A 24,997-nucleotide genomic window follows, 5' to 3' on the forward strand; every position below is an offset into this window, starting at 1 on the left:
GTGGGAGTAAGTCTCAATGGAAAAGCACCGAAGTGAAGGGCCCGTAGGAGTTGGAGCAGCGAGGTCAGTGTGGTGGCCCCTGCTGCTGATGATGAGCGACCGAGGACCATAAGGTTATGGAAAAATTAATTTACAGACAGCACCACACTATTATACTGGTATACACCCCTAAAAACTAAAAACATTTCTCATAAGAAACTAGCTCCCTGGTACACAGAAAATACCCGAGCTCTGAAGCAAGCTTCCAGAAAATTGGAACGGAAATGGCGCCACACCAAACTGGAAGTCTTCCGAATAGCTTGGAAAGACAGTACCGTGCAGTATCGAAGAGCCCTTACTGCTGCTCGATCATCTTATTTTTCTAACTTAATTGAGGAAAATAAGAACAATCCGAAATTCCTTTTTGATACTGTCGCAAAGCTAACTAAAAGGCAGCATTCCCCAAGAGAGGATGACTTTCACTTTAGCAGTGATAAATTCATGAACATCTTTGAGGAAAAGATTATGATTATTAGAAAGCAAATTACGGACTCCTCTTTAAATCTGCGTATTCCTTCAAAGCTCAGTTGTCCTGAGTCTGCACAACTCTGCCAGGACCTAGGATCAAGAGAGACGCTCAAGTGTTTTAGTACTATATCTCTTGACACAATGATGAAAATAATCATGGCCTCTAAACCTTCAAGCTGCATACTGGACCCTATTCCAACTAAACTACTGAAAGAGCTGCTTCCTGTGCTTGGCCCTCCTATGTTGAACATAATAAACGGCTATCTATCCACCGGATAGTGTAAATAAGAATTTGTTCTTAACTGACTTGCCTAGTTAAAGGTTAAATTAAAAACAATTGAAGACCCTTCAAGACCTTTGGATAAGGAGCTCCATTTCTCTTGTAAAGTATAGTCCTCTATCCAAACTCACTAAAAGTGGCAGTAATAAAGCCTCTCTTGAAAAAGCCAAACCTTGACCCAGAAAATATAAAAAACTATCGGCCTATATCGAATCTTCCATTCCTCTCAAAAATTTTTGAAAAGGCTGTTGCGCAGCAACTCACTGCCTTCCTGAAGACAAACAATGTATACGAAATGCTTCAGTCTGGTTTTAGACCCCATCATAGCACTGAGACGGCACTTGTGAAGGTGGTAAATGACATTTTAATGGCATCGGACCGAGGCTCTGCATTTGTCCTCGTGCTCCTAGACCTTAGTGCTGCTTTTGATACCATCGATCACCACATTCTTTTGGAGAGATTGGAAACCCAAATTGGTCTACACGGACAAGTTCTGGCCTGGTTTAGATCTTATCTGTCGGAAAGATATCAGTTTGTCTCTGTGAATGGTTTGTCCTCTGACAAATCAACTGTAAATGTTGGTGTTCCTCAAGGTTCCGTTTTAGGACCACTATTGTTTTCAATATATATTTTACCTCTTGGGGATGTTATTCGAAAACATAATGTTAACTTTCACTGCTATGCGGATGAGCTGTACATTTCAATGAAACATGGTGAAGCCCCAAAATTGCCCTAGCTAGAAGCATGTGTTTCAGACATAAGGAAGTGGATGGCTGCAAACTTTCTACTTTTAACTTTCTGATGTACGAAGGGCTATATAAATAAATTTGATTTGATTTGATCTCTCAAATTTCTAATGTCTCCTCCTTGGCATTAGACAGAAGACTAGTGGTCAGCACACAGAACACTGCTAAAAATACACCGACCAGATTCAGTTTCCTGTCTGACCATGTTAGTGGTCACAGACCCTCTCACACCTACACACACAAACACACTGGCACTTGCCCTCTCAGTCACACAATGTCCAAAGCATAGAAGCAGAATATCTAGAGCAGATCTGCCACCTGGTCTTTCCGACATGCAAAAAAATGTCCTATATGCCCTCTGTTTCTGTGGTCCCCTGACCCTCTCAGTGTAAATATAGCAGGCAGCGATTAGCTGATTATCTCCACGCCACTAAGCTGCTCCAAGTAGCCCAATTACCCTCCTAGAGACAGACAGACAGACAGACGGACAGACAGATGGACAGAATCTACCCTTTTAAGACAGACAGACGTTTTGGCACTGAGGCTGCTCCCATTCTAGTCTGGAGCCCTCAACTGCGATTTGTATTTTATCTAATTGAGACTAACCTGGATGAATAAAGGTTAGATTAGAGACATCTGTGCCAATTCTACTGGTAGTTCCATTGGTGGAATTGGATCTCTGTTCCTCTGTCTGACCTCTAAAAGTGCTTAACTCAGGGTTAAACTCTGTTACTGCAGTAAACCCATTATGGCAGATCAGCTGGTGGGAGACAGAGGCCTGCTGAGAGAAGAGACTCACTGGAGCGATTGGAACTGTACACTGCCAGGCTTCCACCTACAACACAGCTATACAGTGGGGCAAAAAAAAAATGGGCCAAAATACCAGCAACAGTGTGTGAAAACCTTGTGAAGACTTACAGAAAACGTTTGACCTCTGTCATTGCCAACAAAGGGTATATAACAAAGTATTGAGATAAACTTTTGTTATTGACCAAATACTTATTTTCCACCATAATTTGCAAATAAATTCATTAAAAATCCTACAATGGGATTTTCTGGATTTTTTCTCTCATTTTGTCTGTCATAGTTGAAGTGTACATATGATGAAAATTACAGGCCTCTCTCATCTTTTTAAGTGGGAGAACTTGCACAATTGGTGGCTGACTAAATACTTTTTTTGCCCCACTGTATATATAGTCAACTTCACAGTGAATGATGGATCTTCTACACAGTCATTACATATAAAAAGTCCAATGACATTTTTGGGGAATGGAAACGTACTACAGTTATGGACATTCCCAGTCAGTTGTTAATTGAAAAGGTATTTAAGCTTTTAGTTAGGGTAGAATGATTAGTAGGAGAAAACACAAGCTGTAACATCGCCTTGGAATCAGAGAATTACTTATTTTATTGATCAGAGATCAGTGGTTTTATTAGGGTTGATTTTTATTGAGGTTAGTGTTACAGGTAAGACTTTCGCTCCTGGTAGAAGCTGTCCCTAACCACAGATCTAGGATCAGATTATGATACCCCCAACCCCAGCCTTAACCATCAAGGGGGATATACCAACACTTGTCCCTGGACCAGTGGAAAGACATTCTACTTCTACTTTACTCCAAATTGCTCAGTTTGGGGATGAGGAGGGATCAGGCCTAACTCCTCTTCTTTGGCCCTCTCTAACCGCAGAGCGGGTCACTTCCTCTCAGACGTGGGGCTCAGGTGATTCACTTTCTGAACTGGGCGATGGGGGAGGGGACCTTGATGTCCTGGCCCCTTTCCAGCTTCTTCTCACAGTCAATCAGATAGTTGACTCCATCAACCAGCAACTGGACCAGCTCCACCTATACACACGCAAGATACACACAGTTATCAGCGGTCAAGGGGAGTTTAATCTCTAGTCCAGATAGAGATGGTTTACAGTTTCCTTCAGTTATTCATTCATTCATAGAATATCGGTTCTAGTTTTACCTCAGATTTTCCCAGACGGTCGTTGTTGGAGATATCAAAGGTGTCTCCAGTTGTGGCTGAGTCAACTCCGCCTGTCCCTCTCTTCTGCAGACGCATGTTGTCCAGGATCTTACCAAAGCGAGGGTCCTGCATGGTAAGTACAGAACTTTAATAAATGCTTTGTCTAGGGAAAGAGGGGTCAATGCACAGGGACAATCCAAGTAAAAACTTTGAGGAAAAGGAAAGAGAAAGAGAGAGCGTGTGTGTTACCTTGCTGAGGTTGGGCAGTCTGATGTGCACTCCAGCCCTGAGTCCAGTACCCAGGTTAGAGGGACAGGTCAGGATGTATCCCAGGCGCTCGTTCCACATGAACTCCCAGCCTCTCTCCTGGATCAGCTTCTCCACCTAGAGGATGGGGGGCCACATTAATGATCTACTGTACATGTCCATGTATATTATAGACAAAAGGGTGCTATCTACAACATAAAATGGTTCTTCAGCTATCCTCATAGGAGAACCCTTCAAAGAACCCCTTTTGGTTCCAAGTAGTATTACCTGGAACCAAAAATGGTTCTACCTGGAACCAAAAAGGGTTCTCCTATGGGGACAGCCGAAGAGCCCTTTTGGAACCCTTTTTTAAGAGTGTACAGACAAGCATCATTACATGTGACATGTAAATGTAAATTACCTGTTGGAGTCCTCTGCAGAACCTCTCGAACACTCTCTTCATGTTTCCTCCCTTCTCCATGGAGATGACCCTGGTGTGGTCCTCCTCATTGACCCAGATCAAGAAGGTCTTCTCATTGTTGTGCCTGGAGAGAAAGAACACATTCCTAAGAATCTAGAAACATTTGTTGGTTGCATTGATTGTCAACTTCTGTGATCACAGCACACACATGCTGGTTAGAGGATTCTGCTGATGAGAGCCTTGTAGACCCTACCAGAGGCCCCTGCCGTCGGGCCATGAAATGCACACGTCAACAAGGGGGGGACAGGCTTGTCAAACAGGAAGTGGTCCTACAGGGGAGAGGAGAGAGAAGGAGGAGGAGGAGGAGAGGGAGGGGAAGAGGAAAAGGAGGAAGATAAGGAGGTGGTCACGGAAATGGGAATTCAGGGCTAGGACATTGATGTAATGACACTTTGGGGAGAAGAGGACGAGAGGAGGAGGATGAAGAGTAGTCAGAGGAAGAGACCTTTCCCAATGCCATAATGTTATGGAAACATGGTTCTGTTCTCTACTGGTCTTACCAGGTGCCCCTAATCACCGATAGTACGATCTCTACAGCTATTACGATACAAGACAGTGCTACAGGTTTTTAAATCTACAGGGACAGGGTTGGGCTCTCTACTACTCTGGCCTTACCAGTTTCTTAGTACTAAGTCTTTCTACAGGTAGTGTAGTTTTGGGGACATGGGTTGGCTCTCTACTACTCTGGTCTTACCAGATGCCCCTGGCATCAGGCCAGTCACGGGCCATGAAGGCAGAGGTCAGCAGAGGAGAGACGGGCTTGTCGAACAGGAAATGCTCCTGAGGCAACGTGAGGTTCAGAGGACAAAGGTTAATGAGACTGAAAGTTAAAGATCAAGACTAGTGTAATCTCTCCCAAAGATTACCTCTATTTCCAATCTTAATCTTAGCCGTTAGGATTAAACGCAAAGTCACCCCAGTCTGTCTAGACTGAGTGGATTAACTGGGTAAGACCCTTTTTTCCACTGTGCTAAACTTCCTGAAATCATTGGTAGGCCTACCACTGGGGAATGAAGACAAATTAGTGCAATTAAGAACCATGTCCTCAAATGAGTCGGGTCAAATAAAAGTAATGAAACAATGTTGTCACTACAGTCTAGGTTCCAGTTGCACTATTTCAGCATAATCCTCACAACAATCCCTGCCATTAGCATGGCAATATAAGTAGACATTATCATGGATATGAGGAATCCCATATGCAGTCAGATTATGATAATACATGTATGTACATTTTGGGATAAGAGGCGAATAGAGACAGACAAAGAGGAAGAAAGAGAGGGGGATGCAGAGAGATAGAGAGATACAGGCAGATGGACAGACAGACCCACAGACAGAAAGATAGATAGGTAGATTAGATAGATAGATCGATAGATAGATAGATGTCCTCTGAGTGTCTCACATCAATAAGCTGCTGCTGCTCCTTCTCCGTCATGTCTCCCAGGCTGTAGTAACGTCCGGCCAGATCACCCTTCAGGCCGGCCAGGGCCTGAACGGTCACACGCTCTACCTCACGGCGCTCCGAGCGGGAGCAGCACGGGGGCAGGCTCAGACCACGGATACTACGGCCTGTACGCACGCGAGACGACAGAACGTATTTCTCATCAAACATACCGTTGGTGATCTGAGGAGAAGGAGGGTTATCAGTAAATCGGAGAATAATGGACTATCTCATGTAGTGTGTAGAGGTTACTGGAGGTGTGTGTGTGTTACCTTGGACGCGTCCAGATCAGTGGGGTGTTTCATTGTTTTGGGGTCGTAGCCATTGTGTCGGTCTTTGATGACGGGGTCAAATATATCAGCAAACACCTGCAGAGGACAGGATGAACAGTTAACCAAAAGGAGATACCTCCTTCAAAATATAGAAAAACACACACAAACTCAAGCACACATACAGTACCTCGTAGCTCTCCTCGTCCCCAGCCACCATGCCAACAGTCTTAATGAACGGGTGGCCAGGGTTGTCCACTCCGGTCTGGATGCACTGGTCCAGGCTCCAGTTGTTAGGGGTCACCTTGTCTCTCAGCTTACCGTAGATAGCAGGGGTCAGGGAGTGCGCCATGCAGTTATTGTGCCTCCTCAGGTCAGGATAGTCAGCGCTGGGGATGATGGGAAAAGTAGTTTTCATTCGAAACATAGACATTCCAAATGAATTATCTGTCTGTATAGGATGTGCACTGTGAAGGACATTTCAAATAGGGTTTGATTATGGACACACCCCTTGCCAAGAGGGCTGCGGTTTTAGATGTAATGTGGATGTCGTTTATTTGGACAGGTACATATTAATTGATTGTTTGATTGATTGAGACAAGTAGAGGAAGTTATTTTAGAGTGTTGGTGATCTGTCTAATCTATGGCTCAAGCCTTAGTTCCTGATCTGGTCTCCCCTTGGCTCCTGTCCCTGTGTGTGTGTGTGTGTGTGTGTGTGTGTGTGTGTGTGTGTGTGTGTGTGTGTGTGTGTGTGTGTGTGTGTGTGTGTGTGTGTGTGTGTGTGTGTGTGTGTGTGTGTGTGTGTGTGTGTGTGTGTGTGTGTGTGTGTGTGTTTACTAAATGCGAATGTCAGAAAGGGCGTGAAGGAGGTGACTGGCAACACTTGTATCTACTAACGTTTCATTCCCTGCCCCTCTACCTTAGACCTACATTTGGACTGCACACTGGGTGTCAGATTATAGTTGTTCCTATTCAATAGATGCAGCTATCCTAGGCCCAACACCTGTATTCCAAATGAATTATCCGTCTGTATAGGATGGCCGTGCCAGGATGGCCGTCCACAGTCCATTAGAGGCCATGTTGTTTGTAGTCCTACCTGGGTGGATAGAGCTTCCTCCTCTCCTCAGCGGACAGGATGTTGCTGTCGGTCATCAGGTAGCCGGTTGCCATGGTGCCTACTCCCAGGCTGGCCAACAGCACGGCCGTGTTACGGCCGGACATCATTCTTGTGAAGGAGGTCGCCATCTTGGACAGTTCAGAGGTCAGAATCAGGTCAACTGGGGGAGAGAGAGAGAGGAATTAGGGAAGAAGAGAGACAAGATAAAATGTACACATTTCAAAGGTTTTACTTCTTAAAAATTCTTAAATATGTATTTATCTATGCATTAGTTTCTTTGTGTGTATGTCCTTCACATCAGGTGAGCTGTGGGAAGAATCTCCTCCTACAGAACAATACACTTCCTACCTTTAGCCCATTGGCCACTACCTTTTGTCTATGAAATACAGACTGTGGATGCTCAGCTCAAACTTACTCCATGTCCTCAGTTGAGTTACAATGCACTTCCAGTTGGTTGATTGTACTGTATTCAATTGTATCGTAACAAGTCCATTTTTTAAATGTTTTATATCTTATAGAGTAGATGTAGGTCGTGGATAACGAGCTTACAGTATGAGACGGGAGTATCAGCAGATGGCTGATTAAGCTCAGTTTCCTAAACTGGCCTCACAGGATGGCCTCTTAGCAAGCACAATCTGGCCGCCACCATCAAGGAGGAGTAGGTAGGATGAAGTTGCCCCTATACACTGATCTTAGGTCACCAAGATAAAATTAAATTTGGTTTTGCCCCTGCCCGAAAAAGTTATTCCTCTCAGTATGTCCTGTGACCAAAATCTAAATGTGAAAGCTTGTCCTTCACCGCAGTGCAGAGGACAGAGAGAGAGGGAAAGCTGTCTTAAAATAGAGAGGTCTACTGTATTTAGGTCTGTAGAGGTCTAGTAGAGGTCTATTCACTAATCCCTGTCAGAGCGGAAACAAAAGCTGGGATTGACTTCCTGTCTTGATTATCATTCTACACATCTATTCCATCATGATCTGCAGTCGTCAGTTGACTTCCATGCGATTGTTCTTCATTAAGAATACAGGAAGAGTACTATTCCATCAGATCATCAGTTGGCTGCAAAGCTAATGATCCAACCTCTCTGCTCTATGATCCATATCAAGGAAAACTACATGCATATCAGTGTCTGGACACAAGGTAACATCTCTGGGTCATTTAAACTCTATTGACATCAGAGTTGTGGCTGTGTTTTCCTTCATACAGCATGACTAGAACCCACTAGATGGCTGAGGAGTCAGAATGGAGGAGGCTGTCAGCACTGCAAATAAATTATTATTTATAGAAATCTGGAGGAGAGAAACAGTGCCAGATGGGTCTAATGCCAAGACCGCTCTTTCTGGAATCAAAACACCACAGGCCTCGTGTTCTATTCTGCTCTGATATTCTGAACCAGCCACAGTCTCTCGAGACAGGACACAGGCCAAGACAAAGACAGTGGGATGGGAAAGGAGGAAAGAGAGAGAGAGACACACACACACAGCGAGAAAGAGATACAGAGAGTTATAGAGACAGAGAAAGAGATTGAGAGATAAGTGAGAGACAGAAAGAGAGAGATGAGGGAGAGATGGAAAATAAGAGGTGGAAAAGATGAACACAGAGACGTAGAAAGAGAAAGGGGGGCTACAGCCCTGACAGCAAAGACCAGTGAATCAGTGATAAGGTTATGTCAGAAACAGCAACTTTCTGGTATGACAGGCCTATATGGTGGTTTAAAGGCAGCCATCAGTCAGTCACATTGGATTGTAATGCTTTAAAGCCAGGATTACTACAGATCTAGGATCAGTTTATTATCCTCCCCCAATTCTAATCATCAGGGGGAGAAACGTAAAACTGACCTTAGATCAGTGTCGAGAAGCAACTCTCATCCCTACTAGCCAATACGGAGAGGAGTGTTAACACTGTCACACTTAATTGAATTAATTGTATTTTTTTTCTTCCGGGAGGGGGGGGGGACTGTGGGAGGGGTCTCGAATGGTTGAGGGACAGCTATTGGGGAACTGTGGGGGGATCTTGGAGGGTTCGGGTTTTACAAGATTGTGATCATGAAAAGGGAAACTATGACATATATTTTATATCACTATCATGCACACGCACTCTCACACATAAGGATGGCTCTGTTGCGGAAAGACTGATTCATGTTTGATAGTGTCTTGATGCTGTATTGTTTGTTCTTCATGTTCTAATACTTTTGTGTTACCCCTTCCTTGTGTTTTTTGTCATTAATAATTGTAAAAAAAACAACAACAAAAAAACAACAAAAACACTGCTTGAGTATTTAATATGTGGGGATGATGCTCTCAAAATGATGCATTATCTCGAGTCATGAAGCAGTTACTGACAGTTAATAATGTATATAAGGATTAAGTATCACTATGAACATGCTCTGCCCTCCTTTAGAACATCAGACTAGACCAGGGCTCTCCAACCCTGTTCCTGGAGAGCTACCTACCATCCTGTAGGTTTTCACTCCAACCCTGTTCCTGGAGAGCTGCCTACCATCCTGTAGGTTTTTACTCCAACCCTGTTCCTGGAGAGCTGCCTACCATCCTGTAGGTTTTCACTCCAACCCTGTTCCTGGAGAGCTGCCTACCATCCTGTAGGTTTTCACTCCAACCCTGTTCCTGGAGAGCTGCCTACCATCCTGTAGGTTTTCACTCCAACCCTGTTCCTGGAGAGCTGCCTACCATCCTGTAGGTTTTCACTCCAACCCTGTTCCTGGAGAGCTGCCTACCATCCTGTAGGTTTTCACTCCAACCCTATTCCTGGAGAGCTGCTTACCATCCTGTAGGTTTTCACTCCAACCCTGTTCCTGGAGAGCTGCCTACCATCCTGTAGGTTTTCACTCCAACCCTGTTCCTGGAGAGCTGCCTACCATCCTGTAGGTTTTCACTCCAACCCTGTTCCTGGAGAGCTGCCTACCATCCTGTAGGTTTTCACTCCAACCCTGTTCCTGGAGAGCTGCCTACCATCCTGTAGGTTTTCACTCCAACCCTGTTCCTGGAGAGCTGCCTACCATCCTGTAGGTTTTCACTCCAACCCTGTTCCTGGAGAGCTGCCTACCATCCTGTAGGTTTTCACTCCAACCCTGTTCCTGGAGAGCTGCCTACCATCCTGTAGGTTTTCACTACAACCTTGTTCCTGGAGAGCTGCCTACCATCCTGTAGGTTTTCACTCCAACCCTGTTCCTGGAGAGCTGCCTACCATCCTGTAGGTTTTCACTCCAACCCTGTTCCTGGAGAGCTACCTACCATCCTGTAGGTTTTCACTCCAACCCTGTTCCTGGAGAACTCTCCAGGAACAGGGTTGGAGTGAAAACCTACAGGATGATAGCTCTCCAGGAACAGGGTTGGAACGAAAACCTACAGGAGGGTAGCTCTCCAGGAACAGGGTTGGAGCGAAAACCTACAGGAGGATAGCTCTCCAGGAACAGGGTTGGATCGAAAACCTACAGGAGGATAGCTCTCCAGGAACAGGGTTGGAACGAAAACCTACAGGAGGATAGCTCTCCAGGAACAGGGTTGGAGCGAAAACCTACAGGATAGCTCTCCAGGAACAGGGTTGGAGAGCCCTGGTCTAGACTATGTAGACCAGTCTACATTTCAACACCAAAAGGCTCCTGTTCTGTTCAACAAATATCATGTCAGTCTTACAATGATAGTGACTATATCAGCAAAATCTTATTAAAATATGCAGAAGGAAACATTAACTTCAAATCTGTCTGTAGTTCTCAAGGTGGGAGGGAGGGGCTCTCACCAAAGTAATTTAGATTTGAACAACTACTTGGCTTCATCTACCATTTTAAAATGTATCAAGTATCTAACTTAAAACAGTTTGTTAATATCCCCCCTTCCAGAATGAATGAGAGATAGAGGAGAGCTATAGAGAGAGGAATCATAGAGAGTACAGTACCTGTTTCACTGCCGGTATACCTCCCTGCTATAGAATCCTCTTTCAGGAGTCTTTTTCTCTATTTCTTATCCCACACTCCGCCCACTAATGTGGGATTAGGACCTGTGCTTTAAACCAATTAAAAATTCAGAATTTACGCTGTGGGCCAATGGGGAGATAAGAACCTGTGCTGCTGACCAATCGTATTTTTATTCCTCGTGCAACACCTTGGACGGTCCTTGCTCTGCTGTCTGTCTTGACCTTGTTCTTTCCTTAATCTTTACTAGAGGTAACCCCCGCTCCCACACACACAATGAAAATTGTATTTCCATTGTGAATTCATGAAACATATGTTAGATGTTAGATACTAATGCATATAACATAGAGGGATTTGATCAATTAGAGGCACGTGTGAAAGTGAAACCATTGTTGAAATAGGCTACTATAAAAGACAGAGATAATGGGAAGTCGAATGAGAGATCAAAATATGATTTTTATTTGTCAAATGCACCGAATACAACAGGTGTAGTAGACCTTACTGTGAAGTGTAGTAGACCTTACCGTGAAATGTAGTAGACCTTACCATGAAGTGTAGTAGACCTTACCGTGAAATGTAGTAGACCTTACCATGAAGTGTAGTAGACCTTACCGTGAAGTGTAGTAGACCTTACCGTGAAGTGTAGTAGACCTTACCGTGAAGTGTAGTAGACCTTACTGTGAAATGTAGTAGACCTTACCGTGAAGTGTAGTAGACCTTACTGTGAAGTGTAGTAGACCTTACCGTGAAGTGTAGTAGACCTTACCGTGAAGTGTAGTAGACCTTACCGTGAAGTGTAGTAGACCTTACCGTGAAATGTAGTAGACCTTACCGTGAAGTGTAGTAGACCTTACAGTGAAGTGTAGTAGACCTTACCGTGAAGTGTAGTAGACCTTACCGTGAAGTGTAGTAGACCTTACCGTGAAATGTAGTAGATCTTACCATGAAGTGTAGTAGACCTTACCGTGAAGTGTAGTAGACCTTACCGTGAAGTGTAGTAGACCTTACCGTGAAGTGTAGTAGACCTTACCGTGAAATGTAGTAGACCTTACCGTGAAGTGTAGTAGACCTTACCGTGAAGTGTAGTACACCTTACCGTGAAGTGTAGTAGACCTTTCCGTGAAGTATAGTAGACCTTACCGTGAAATGTAGTAGACCTTACCGTGAAGTGTAGTAGACCTTACCGTGAAGTGTAGTAGACCTTACCGTGAAGTATAGTAGACCTTACCGTGAAATGCAGATGGCTATTCATGCTCTGTTGGAAGACCCTGCGTTTTGCAGAGTGTATTTTTAGAGACAGATGGGACTTTTGCAGAAAGTACAGACTGGCTCATCAGATATAGATTAACAAAACACATTTCATTAGATTTTTGCTAGTATTTAAGACCTACATTAGAAAGGCAAACACATGCCATTCCGGTGCACATCTAAGTGCTATCCACCATCAGGTTTTGGCAATGGACACTTTTCAGCGGGAGTTTGCCGATCAGCATCTCACAGGTCATGATGAGCTTGTGGTTTTATATTCACACATTCGGACATTCAACAGACATTCAACAAACATTCATCAGACATTCAACAGACATTCATCAGACATTCATCAGACATTCAACAGACATTCATCAGACATTCATCAGACATTCGCCAAAAGCCATTTAAAAATGTAAAAATCAATAACTAATTCACCATTTGTCACAGAATGATCAAACTAGATATGATTTATTCTATAAATGTCTAGCATTTACAACCTTTGTTTTGAGTAGAAATTCCAGTTGGAAATACATAAAATATATAAAATGGAATTTAAAGCAGTATAAATCATTAACTAATTCACAGTTTGTCACAGAAACATCAAACTAAGTAAATGTATTCTATAAATGTCAAGCATACTTTTACAACCTTTATTTTGAGGAAATATTCCAGTTTTGACTTGATAGAAATACATAAAATCTGTCAAATGTAATTTTAAACTGTATAAATCAGTAACTAATTCACTGTTTGTCACAGAAACATCAAACTAGATATGATTTATTCTATAAATGTCTAGCATACTCTTTTGTTTTGAGTAAAAAAATCCAGTTTTAATTTGATAGAGGGCATGTAGTCCGTCTAAAGGGTGTGTGGTCAAAGTTCTAACCAGTCTGTTATACCCTATTAGAAGCGGCCTGGCATAAACTTCTGCATCTTCAGTCATATTAAAATAAATAACTGGAATAAACTACGGGATGAAGGGGTCAGGCCTGACTAACAAAGACAGGTGGATGGAGCAAGAGGATCAACATGGACATTCTACAGGGCCACAGAAGGTACAGAAGGTCACAGTGGAGATAAGGAAAACTAAGATTGAACCATAACATACACTACCGTTCACAAGTTTGGGGTCAATTAGAAATGTTCTTGTTTTCAACAGTGAAGAGGCGACTCCGGGATGTTGGCCTTCTAGGCAGAATTGCAAAGAAAAAGCCATATCTCAGACTGGCCAATAAAAATAAAAGATTAAGATGGGCAAAAGAACAGACACTAGACAGAGATTTGGCTTTTTCTTTGAAACTCTACCTAAAAGGCCAGCATCCCGGAGTCGTCTCTTCACTGTTGACGTTGAGACTGGTGTTTTGGGGGTACTATATTTAATGTAGCTGCCAGTTGAGGACTTGTGAAGCGTCTGTTTCTCAAAATAGACACTCTCATGTACTTGTCCTCTTGCTCAGTTGTGCACCGGGGCCTCCAACACCTCTTTCTATTTCGGTTAGAGCCAGTTTGCGCTGTTCTGTGAAGGCAGTAGTACACAGCATTGTATGAGATCTTCAGTTTCTTGGCAATTTCTCGCATGGAATAGCCTTCATTTCTCAGAACAAAAATAGACTGATGAGTTTCAGAAAAAAAGTTATTTGTTTCTGGCCATTTTGAGCCTGTAATCAAACCCACAAATGCTGATGCTCCAGATACTCAACTAGTCTAAAGAAGGACAGTTTTATTGCTTCTTTAATCAGGACAACAGTTTTCAGCTGTGCTAACATAATTGCAAAATGATCAATTTGCCTTTTAAAATGATAAACTTGGATTAGCTAACAAAACATGCCATTGGAACACAGGAGTGATGGTTGCTGATAATGGGCCCTGTACACCTATGTAGATATTCCATTAAAAATCAGCCCTTTCCAGCTACAATAGTAATTTATAACATTAACAATGTTTACACTGTATTTCTGATCAATTTGATGTTATTTTAATACTTTTTTTTATTTTTATTTTTTATAATTTTAGTACTGTCACGCCCTGACCTTGGAGATCCTTTTTATGTCTCTATTTTGGTTTGGTCAGGGCGTGAGTTGGGGTGGGAATTTCTATGTTTTGTGTTTCTATGATTTTCTATCTCTATGTTTTGGCCGGGTATGGTTCTCAATCAGGAACAGCTGTCTACATTTTTTTTTTCTTCTTATCTTTTTTTGGTTAAGCCATTGTATTTCCTGGTACGGCATTGTATATTCCACACAGGCTTTAAAGGGATTTTTTGGACCATACGGTTAATTAGATTAATTAGAAATGCAAATAGCCAAGGTCGTGCACGGGCACTGAGGCTGAGAACCAATGGTATTTGTGCATTGGACGTTCATAAGATTGTTTGATATATCATACTTTTTTTATGCCTACGAACATTCTAAATTCCGTTCGTAAGTAGTATTTTAGAACAGTTTCTATGCAATATTGACTGTGAGATGTAAGCAAGGTCCCATTGAAAAGTGCCCTTTGCCAAAAACCCCAGTGTGGACAGCACTTGGATGTGCACAGGATTGGCCAGCCCGGTCTCATAGACTAGACATAACATAGTACAAGCAAATTCGGGAGTCAGACACTCAAATTAGTATGTTTCGGTATATTATGTTTGTTATGGTTACATGAGACAGAATTTTACTTCAGGCAAAACAAAAATTGCTGTGGCAGATGGATGGGCATATAACGCAAATTTCTAGCAACCCAAAGTTTGCGAGGTTAAATCTCATCACAGACAACTTTAGCATTTTAGCTAATTGACAACTTTTCAACTACTTACTACTTCTTAGCTACTTTGTAACTACTTATTATGTTAGCTAACCCTTCCCCTAACCTTAACCCTTTTAGCTAACCATTCCCCTAATCCTAAACCTTTAACCTAATTTCTAAATTTAACCCTAACCCTAACCTTTATCCCTAACCCCTAGCCTAGCTAATGTTAGCCAGATAGCTAGAATTCATAACATATCATATGTTTTGCAAATTCGTAACATATAGTAAGTTTTTCAAGTTCGTAACATATACTGAACAAAAATATAAATGCAGCAATTTCAGCGATTTTACTGAGTTACATAAGGAAATCTATCAATTTAAATAAATAAATTATACCCTAATTTATGGATTTCACATGACTGGGCAGTGATGCAACCATGGGTAGGTCAGGAAAACCATAGGCCCACCCACTTTGGAGCCAGGCCCAACCACTGGGGAGCCAGACCCAGCCAATCAGAATGAGTTTTTCCACACAAAAGGGCTTTATTACAGACAAAAATACTCCTCAGTTTCATCAGCTATCCGGGTGGCTGGTCACAGACGATCCCTCAGGTGAAGAAGCCGGATGTGGAGGTCCTGGGCTGGTGTAGTTACACATGGTCTGCGGTTGTGAGGCCGGTTTGGCGTACTGCCAAATTCTCTAAAATGACATTGGCTTATGGTAGAGAAATGAACATGAAATTATCTGGCAACAGCTCTGGTGGACATTCCTGCAGTCATCATGACAATTGCAGGCTCCCTGAAGACTTGAGTCATCTGTGGCATTGTGTTGTGTGACAAAACTGCACATTTTAGAGTGGCCTTTTATTGTCCCGAGCACAAGGTGCACCTTGTGTAATGATCATTCTGTTTAATCATCTTGATATGCTACACCTGTCAGGTGGATGGATTATCTTGACAACGGCTAAAATGCTCACTAACAGGGATGTAAGCAAATATGTGTCCAACATTTAAGAGAAATAAGCTTTTTGTGTGTATGGAATATTTCTGGGATCTTTTATTTAATCTCATGAAACATGGGACCAACACTTTACAAGTTGCGTTTATTTTTTTGTTCAGTATAAATGGAGTGACTCGGATTTACCTACAGAATAATGAAAAATGCTCTGAGACCAGTTGGAATGGTAGATCTTAAGCAAAGATCCTATAGGATTTGTTTGGGGAAACAATATCTAATGAGCCAATCTATACCTTCTGTAGAAAAAATCCCATCTGTCTCAACCTCGCAACTAAAAAAATCGAGACTGAAATAGAGGTCCTAGTGTCATAGACTGATTATAACCAAACGGTTTTATTTGTCTCGCTCAGTTGTGGCTTGACCAGTAGAAATCTAAACATAGCTACAAAGAGAGGATCTTTAGGAACATTTGAGTAGGCAACACTCATCAATAAGCCAGCCATCCTCAACAGCTCCCTCCTGTATGCGTATATGCCAACATTGCTGTATTGCAGAATGAACGATTCGTGCGGTTCACCTGACCACAGTGCAACCACATTCAGCAACGTATTTTGCACGTCACATAACCTCAACTGCACATAAAGAGTGGAAGTCTTTACTTTTCACTAGGGTAATTTAAATCGTTTTGGGATGATGGTTTTATGGCTTTGTGGGTGCCGTCTATTGCTCGTTCGTATTTGAGAACCCATTGATTGCATGATTGCATCATGGCAAATAAATCCCTCTTGACTTCAAGCTGTTGTGCGATGGTGTATGGAAATTGTATTCGTTACTGCTCGTTTTGCTATGAGATGCCAATCGGAAAGTTCCTGCTGAAAAGGGACCGTTGCAAAATACCCGAGGATGGATAGCACTTGGATGTGCACCGGAATGGTATACGTTTGCCTTTTTAAAGTAGGTCCTAAATCCGCGCAAAAATCCTATAAGATTTTTTTGGGGAAACGATATCTGATGAGCCAATCGTACTTTCTACAGAAAAAGTCCCATCTGTCTCTAAAAACGCCTCTCTGTGAAATGCAGCGTGTGCCAAATCTTCCAACTGAGCAAGATCATCATGATTTCCCATTATCTCCGTTTTTAAAATAGTATCTCAACGGTTTCACTTTCACATGTGCTTCTAATTTAACAAATTATTGTACTTTATTGATTATCGTAACAAATTGATTGATATGGCCACATTATAAAGCATGTTAAGATATGTTGCATAAATTCACAATCGAAATACAATGACATCGAAAAAATAATTTAATTATTACCCTCACAATTTCACAAATGTTCAACATTTATTTTCCCCAAGCAGTTCGCTTATTCCATAACTTGGCACTGTGAGTATGCATGGTCATGGCTGTGCGTACATTTACGCACACTAATAAGCAAAGTTCATATTGATAAATCTCAAACTTTGCGTGGAAATGATCCCATGCATGTGTAACGGATGTGAAACGGCTAGCTTAGTTAGCGGTGGTGCGTGCTAAATAGCGTTTCAATCGGTGACGTCACTTGCTCTGAGACCTTGAAGTAGTAGTGGGTAACGATGCTTCGTGGGTGACTGTTGATGATGTGCAGAGGGTCCCTGGTTCGCGCCCGGGTATGGTCGAGGGGACGGTCTAAAGTTATACCGTTACACATGGAAATATGTACATTCTCTAAGGAAATGCATGGAAAAATACTGCGGTAAAACATCAGGTTTCATAACAAAGTATATGGTCATGTTTAAAAGCAGGGCTATAGAATGTATCAGGATGTGAGAAAGATTCCTGCCATTCAGGACTGTAGAAAAACGAAGCAGTCTGAAAGGTGTTTCTGTTACTGCTCTCAGCCAATAAGCGTCACAACAAAAAAATGATCTGAAGAACAACACTGTAAGGAAAGAAACATTTACCTCTTTAATAATAAAAAAGTTAAAATCTATTAATTATTGTGAATATCTGGATTATAGACACATGCCCTTTAATTTTTTTTTTTACATAGCACAGAGCACAAACGTTGAGTGTACAAAACATTAGAAACACCTTCCTAGTATTGCGTTGCACCCCATTCTGTGTTGTAAGATCCCCAAGGCACTGCCACTGAGTTTGTATCCTTCAGATATAAAGGACTATGTGATCAGTTCAATAAAATAGGTATGGTATCAAAATATATCAGCCTAACTTGAGTGTATGATTTTGTTATGCTATACACTGAGTGAATAAAACATTGCACCCCTTTTCCCCTTCAGAACAGCCTCAAATCGTAGGGGCATGCACTGTATAAGGTGTCAAAAGCGTTCCACATGGATGCTGGCCCATGTTCACTCCAATGCTTCCCACAGTTGTGTCAAGTTGTGTCAAGTTGGTTGGATGTCCTTTGGGAGGTTGACTATTCTTGATACACACAGGAAACTGTTGAGTGTGAAAAACCCAGCAGCATTGCAGTTGTTGACACACTCAAAACGGTGCATCTGTCACCTACTACTATACCCCGTTCAAAGGCACTTAAATCTTTTATCTCTGAATGGCACACATTCATAATCCATGCCTCAATTGTCTCAAGGCTTAAAAATCCTTCTTTAATCTGTATCCTCCCCTTCATCTACACTGATTGAAGTGGATTTAACAAGTGACATAATTAAGGGATCATAGCTTTCACCTGGATTCACCTGGCCAGTCTAGGTCATGGAGCGAGCAGGTGTTGAGGGTACATTATGGTTAGGGTAATTTATATCATATTGCTAATTGTAAAGGCTGTCTTGGGTGGAAGAAAGAGAGGACCAAAGCACAGCGTGGTTAGTGTTAATCTTTTTAATAAACAACTGAACACTTCAAAAATACAAAACAACAAAGTGACAACCAAAACCGTTCTATCTGGTGTAGACACACAAAGACTGAAAACAACCACCCACAAAACACAAAGGAAAACAGGCTACCTAAATATGGTTCTCAATCAGGGACAACGATAGACAGCTGCCTCTGATTGAGAACCATATCAGGCCAAACACAGAAATAGAAAGTATAGAAAAACTAACATAGACTGCCCACCCCAACTCACGCCCTGACCATGCTAAATAAAGACAAAACAAAGGAATAAAGGTCAGAACGTGACGCTAATGATACAGCCATCCTGTTTGTCTGTTTAGGCTTGCAATTCTGTTGTTATATTTAGACTTATACTTTTTTTCCCTTTGCTCGTTTTTTTCTTCATTACCCACCAAGTCAGCAAATTTTCATGTCAAGGTCTGAAGGGGTAAATGGTTACTTATTTAATGTTTTACTTTATTTATTTCTCAATACCTTGAGACCCCCCCAAAAAATATTCTGCTTAAGAGATTGCATAGGTAAGTGTCTTTCCCTGACCTTAGAGAGCTTTTTATGCCTCTAGTTTGGTTTGGTCAGGGTGTTATTTGGGTGGGCATTCTATGTTTATTTTTCTATGTTTTGTATTTCTTTGTTTTGGCCGGGTATGGTTCTCAATCAGGGACAGCTGTCTATCGTTGTCTCTGATTGGGAACCATACTTAGGTAACCGTTTCCCACCTGTGTTTTGTGGGTAGGTATTTTCTGTTTTGTGTTTCTGCACCTGACAGAACTGTTCGTTGTCGTTTCCTCGCTTTTTACTTTTGTTCTAGTGTTCAGTTTTAATAAAAATCATGAACACTTACCACGCTGCGCTTTGGTCCGATCCTTCTTCATTAGACGAGCGTTACAGTAAGGCTGCAGCATGTTATGTTGCAACCCTGTAATGTCCCGTGTAGTTTAGTTGGTAGAGCATGGCGTTGTGGGTTTGATTCCCATGGGGGACCAGTAGGAAAAAAGTATGAACATTTATTAACTTTCTACTGTAACATTTATTAACTCTCTACCTGGACAAAAGGAACACCTATGTGAGAATGCTGTTCATTGACTACAGCTCAGCGTTCAACACCATAGTACCCTCAAAGCTCATCCCCAAGCTAAGGATCCTGGTACTAAACACCTCCCTCTGCAACTGGATCCTGGACTTCCTGACAGGCCGCCCCCAGGTAGTGAGGGTAGGTAGCAACACATCTGCCACGCTGATCCTCAACACTGGAGCTCCCCAGGGGTGCATGCTCAGTCCCCTCCTGTACTCCCTGTACACCCACGACTGCATGGCCAGGCACGACTCCAACACCATTAAGTTTGCTGACGACACAACAGTGGTAGGCCTGATCACCGACAATGACGAGACAGCCTATAGGGAGGAGGTCAGAGAATATTTTCCTGGTGCCAGAATAACAACCTATCTCTCAACGTAACCAAGACAAAGGAGATGATTGTGGACTACAGGAAAAGGAGCACCGAGCACGTCCCCATTCTCATCGACGGGGCTGTAGTGGAGCAGGTTGAGAGCTTCAAATTCCTTGGTGTCCACATCAACAACAAACTAGATTGGTCCAAACACACCAAGACAGTCGTGAAGAGGGCACGACAAAGCCTATTCCCCTCAGGAAACTAAAAAGATTTGGCATGGGTCCTGAGATCCTCAAAAGGTTCTACAGCATCGAGAGCATCCTGACCGGTTGCATCACTGCATGGTCCGGCAATTGCTCGGCCTCCGATCGCAAGGCACTTCAGAGGGTAGTGCGTATGGCCCAGTACATCACTGGGGCTAAGCTGCCTGCTATCCAGGACCTCCACACCAGGCGGTGTCAGAGGAAGGCCCTAAAAATTGTCAAAGCCCCAGCCACCCCAGTCATAGACTATTCTCTCTACTACTGCATGGCAAGCGGTACCGGTGTGCCAAGTCTAGGACAAAAAGGCTCCTCAACAGTTTTTACCCCCAAGCCATAAGACTCCTGAACAGGTAACCAAATGGTTACCCGGACTATTTGCATTGTGTGCCCCCCCCAACCCCTCTTTTACACTGCTGCTACTCTCTGTTTATCTTATATGCATAGTCACTTTAACGATACCTACATGTACATACTACCTCAATAAGCCTGACTAACAGGTGTCTGTATAGAGCCTTGCTACTCTTTTTTTCAAATGTCTTTTTACTGTTGTTTAATTTATTTACTTACCTACACACACACATACCTTTTTCTTCCGCACCATTGGTTAGAGCCTGCAAGTAAGCATTTCACCTGTTGTATTCGGCGCACGTGACAAATACACTTTGATTTGATTTGATTCGAAGTTGCTCTGGATAAGAGCATCTGCTTAAATGAATAACATGTCAAATGTAATGGTATAGGGAAGAGGGCTGGAGGGAAGGGGAATGGTTCACAGGGGGGTTCTGGGTGGGGAATGACCAATGGCTGGGTTTTATTCTTATTTATTTTTTTAAATGGCAGAGCTAGCTATTTTCTCTTGGAATTTGAAAGACCTAAACTCTCCTATTAAACGTTCCAGCTGTCTTGATATCCTAGAAAAAAACATGATATAGCAATGCTCAAAGAAACGCACCTGCTCCAAAAGGACTCACATAGAATAGAAAAGCATTTTCACAAACTGGCTGCTTTTTCATCAGCCCCAAACAAAACTATAGGTATTATCATAATGATACATAAGAAACTCAAAATTACCATCTTGGGTAAAGGCAGCAAAGATCAAGAAGGCAGTATCACTTTCCTTAAATATATCCACAATGGAAAGAAAATTGCCTTTATTAGTGTGCATGCTCCAAATTCATATGATGCTACGGTTTTTTGATTCTCTGAACAGCATATTGTTAGAATTAAGTTAATTGCATCTGGTTATTGGGACAGACATGAATGCCATTTTGGACATGCGTGACAAATCTAATAAAACCAACTATAATCTACACACTACCAAGGCTCTCCAGCATATACTCTCTGATTACAACCTCATTGATGCCTGGCGGGCACATAATCCTAAAGCAAAAGAGTACACTTTCTACTCAAACAGGCATAAATCATTCTCACAAATCGATTTCATACTATTATTTACACCTCTATTTCCTTTAATTAAGAAAATCGAAATTCGACATGCTTACTATTGCCAACGTCATATGTCAGAATCTCCTAAAAGAGCCACAAGATGGCGTTTCAACATTTCATAACGACAAAATCCTACATTCTGTGAATTGAAATTGAACTAAATTAATTTATAATGATCAATAAAAATTCAGTCAATGACATCCAGATTCTATGGGATGCCACCAAAGGTTTCATATATATATATATAAAAAATCAACTGAATTTGCATCTGGGTTGAATAAATCACAAAGAAAATATCAGATGTGGAAATGTTGTTAACTGTGTTAGAGCGGTCTCAACAAACACTATTTTCAGACCAGATAGCTATTATTCTTTCCAAAGTCAAAACATAACTTAATTTATTGATAAGACAGAGAGCAGAATTAGCCATCCATCGAGTAAGAGTCAACCATTACTTTCATGGTAATCATTAATCATCCCAGTCGTTTACTGACTAACAAGCTACGCAGTAATAATCAATTAGCAGATACAGTGAGTTTACAAAACATTAAGGACACCTACTCTTTTCATGATATAGACTGACCAGGTGAATCCAGGTGAAAGTTATGATCCCTTATTGATGTCACCTGTTAAATCAATGTAGATGAAGGGGAGGAGACAGTTAAAACAATTATTTTTAAGCCTTGAGTCAAATGAGACATGGATTGTATGTGCCATTCAGAGGGTGAATGGGCAAGACAAAATATTTAAGTCTTTGAACAGGGTATGATACTAGGTGCCAGGCACAAGGGTTTGAGTCAAGAACTGCAGAGCAAAGGTTTTTCATGCTCAACAGTTTCCTGTGTGTATCAAGAATGGTCCACCACCCAAAAGACATCCAACCAACTTAACACAATTGTGGGAAGCATTGAAGGGAAAAAAGGGAACAATATTAATAAGGTGTCCTTAATGTTTTGTACACTCAGTGTACAGCAACTATTGAATCTGAAACAGGGGAATTACTATCAGAAACCAAATTAATCAAAGATTATCCCGCTTCTATAAAGAACGATACTCTTCTGATTGTAAATCCACAGACTAAGTCCGTTCTAACAGAATTAAGAACTCCTCTTCTCTCAACAGAGGAAGCCACCTCACTGGGAGCCCAAATCTCTCTCATAGAACTCAAAAGGGCATTGGATAGCATGAATACAAATCACCTGGATGGGATGGTATCCTACTAACGTCCATTTAACATTTTAGAATCAATTAGGTCCATTATTGCTCTAAATGATAAATACAGCTGTTCACAAAGGTTCATTTGGGAGATGTAAATACAGCACGAATTTTGCTTTAATGAAATAAAAGGTAAGGATGCCACCCAGTGTTCTCACTATTGCCCGCTATCTTTGATAAACATATCAAATCATGATCATCATGATCATCATCATGATTTACATATCTTAGATGCTTCATCAGAAACAACAGCTCCTTGAGCTGTATTAGCTCTCGATGTAGAAAAAGCTTTTCATAGACTAGAATGGTCATACCGCTGGTCTGTCTTGGAACATATGGGAATCGGCTCCAATTTCATTAATATGATTAAAATACTATATACCAATCCCTCAGCCATAGCTATAACAGGAAATATCGGCTTTGCTCCGTTATTTACATAAGTATTCAGACCCTTTACTATGAGACTGGAAATTGAGTTCAGGTGCATCCTGTTTCCATTGATCATCCTTGAGGTGTTTTTACAACTTGATTGGAGTTCACCTGTGGTAAATTCAATTGATTGGACATGATTTGAAAAGGCACACACCTGTCTATATAAGGTGTCACAGTTGAAAGTGCATGTCAGAGCCAAAACCAAGCCATGAGGTCGAAGGAATTGTCCGTAGAGCTCCGAGACAGGATTGCGTCGAGGCATAGATCTGGGGAAGGGTACCAAAACAAGTCCCCCGCATTAAAGGTCCCCAAGAACACAGTGGCCTCCATCATTCTTAAATGGAAGAAGTTTGGAATCACAAAGACTCTTCCTAGAGATGGCCACCCAGCCAAACTGAGCAATCGGGGGAGAAAGGCCTTCCTCAGGGGGATGACCAAGAACCCGATGGTCACTGACAGAGCTCCAGACTTCCTCTGTAGAGGTGGGAGAACCTACCTTCCAGAAAGACAACCATCTCTGCGGCCTGAATGCCAAGTGCCACGTCTGGAGGAAACCAGGCACCGCTCCTGTGCGCTCAGGACCTCAGACTGGGGCGAAGATTCACCTTCCAACAGGACAAAGACCCTAAGCACACAGCCAAGAGAACGCAGGAGTGGCTTTGGGACAAGTTTCTGAATGTCCTTGAGTGGCCCAGCCAGAGCCCGGACCTGAACCCAATCTAACATCTCTAGAGAAACCTGACAATAGCTGTGTAGCGACGCTCCCCATCTAACCTGATAGAGCTTGAGAGGATCTGCAGAGAAGAATGGGAGAAACTCCCCAAATACAGGTGCGCCAAGCTTGTAGCTGTCACAACTTCTACCGAAGTTGAAGCCTCTCCTTGTTCGGGCGGTGCTCGGTCGACGTCACCGGTCTTCTAGCCATCATTGATCCATTTTTCATTTTCCATTGGTTTTGTTTTGTCTTCCTACACACCTGGTTTCAATCCCATTCATTACCTGTTGTGTATTTAACCCTCTGTTTCCCCTCATGTCTTTGTCAGAGATTGTTTGTTATTCAGTGTTGTGTTGTTTTTGTATTGGTGCGCGACGGGTCTTCGTACCCACTTTATTTATTGTTACATTTAGTGTGGAGTATGTTTCATTTATTGTTATTAAATAACTCCATTACACTTCCCTGCCACCTATACACACGACACTGACAGTAGCGTCATATCCAAGAAGACTCAAGGCTGTAATCAGTTGCAAAGGTTCTTCAACAAAGTACTGAATAAAAGGGTCTGAATACTTAAGCAAATTATCATTTCTGTTTTGAAAAATGTCTGAAAACCCGTTTTTGCTTTGTCATTATGGGGTATTGTGTGTAGATGTGGGGAAAAAAAACAATTGAATCCATTGTAGAATAAGGCTGTAACGTAAGAAAGTGCAGGGTTCTGAATACTTTCTGAATGCCCTGTATATCCCTTAAATAATGT

The 24,997-nt window shown here is 42.1% G+C and overlaps 1 protein-coding gene across 1 annotated transcript; it reads right to left on the reverse strand.

The window, feature by feature from the left end:
- Window positions 1-2,912: 2,912 nt before the first annotated feature.
- LOC139422836 (creatine kinase S-type, mitochondrial-like) lies at window positions 2,913-11,042 on the reverse strand. Its single transcript, XM_071174233.1, has 10 exons — window positions 10,963-11,042; window positions 7,032-7,212; window positions 6,126-6,324; window positions 5,939-6,034; window positions 5,628-5,849; window positions 4,923-5,008; window positions 4,169-4,292; window positions 3,751-3,885; window positions 3,502-3,627; window positions 2,913-3,374 (listed from the first exon to the last, which is right to left on the reverse strand). Exons 2-10 carry the CDS (start codon window positions 7,178-7,180, stop codon window positions 3,258-3,260), a joined length of 1,254 nt encoding a protein of 417 aa, XP_071030334.1. The 5' UTR covers window positions 7,181-7,212; window positions 10,963-11,042; the 3' UTR covers window positions 2,913-3,257.
- Window positions 11,043-24,997: the final 13,955 nt, after the last annotated feature.

This window comes from Oncorhynchus clarkii, chromosome 12 (assembly GCF_045791955.1).
Source record: "Oncorhynchus clarkii lewisi isolate Uvic-CL-2024 chromosome 12, UVic_Ocla_1.0, whole genome shotgun sequence".
Taxonomy (NCBI): domain Eukaryota; kingdom Metazoa; phylum Chordata; class Actinopteri; order Salmoniformes; family Salmonidae; genus Oncorhynchus; species Oncorhynchus clarkii.

Excerpts from the sequence above, each read along its gene's own strand:
- LOC139422836 (XM_071174233.1), bottom strand. The coding sequence starts at position 7,180 with ATGGCGACCTCCTTCACAAGAATGATGTCCGGCCGTAACACGGCCGTG. Across the intron at positions 5,009-5,627 it reads AGCAGCAGCAGCTTATTGAT|GAGCATTTCCTGTTCGACAA; the intron begins GTGAGACACTCA and ends ACGTTGCCTCAG. Across the intron at positions 3,375-3,501 it reads ACCGTCTGGGAAAATCTGAG|GTGGAGCTGGTCCAGTTGCT; the intron begins GTAAAACTAGAA and ends GCGTGTGTATAG.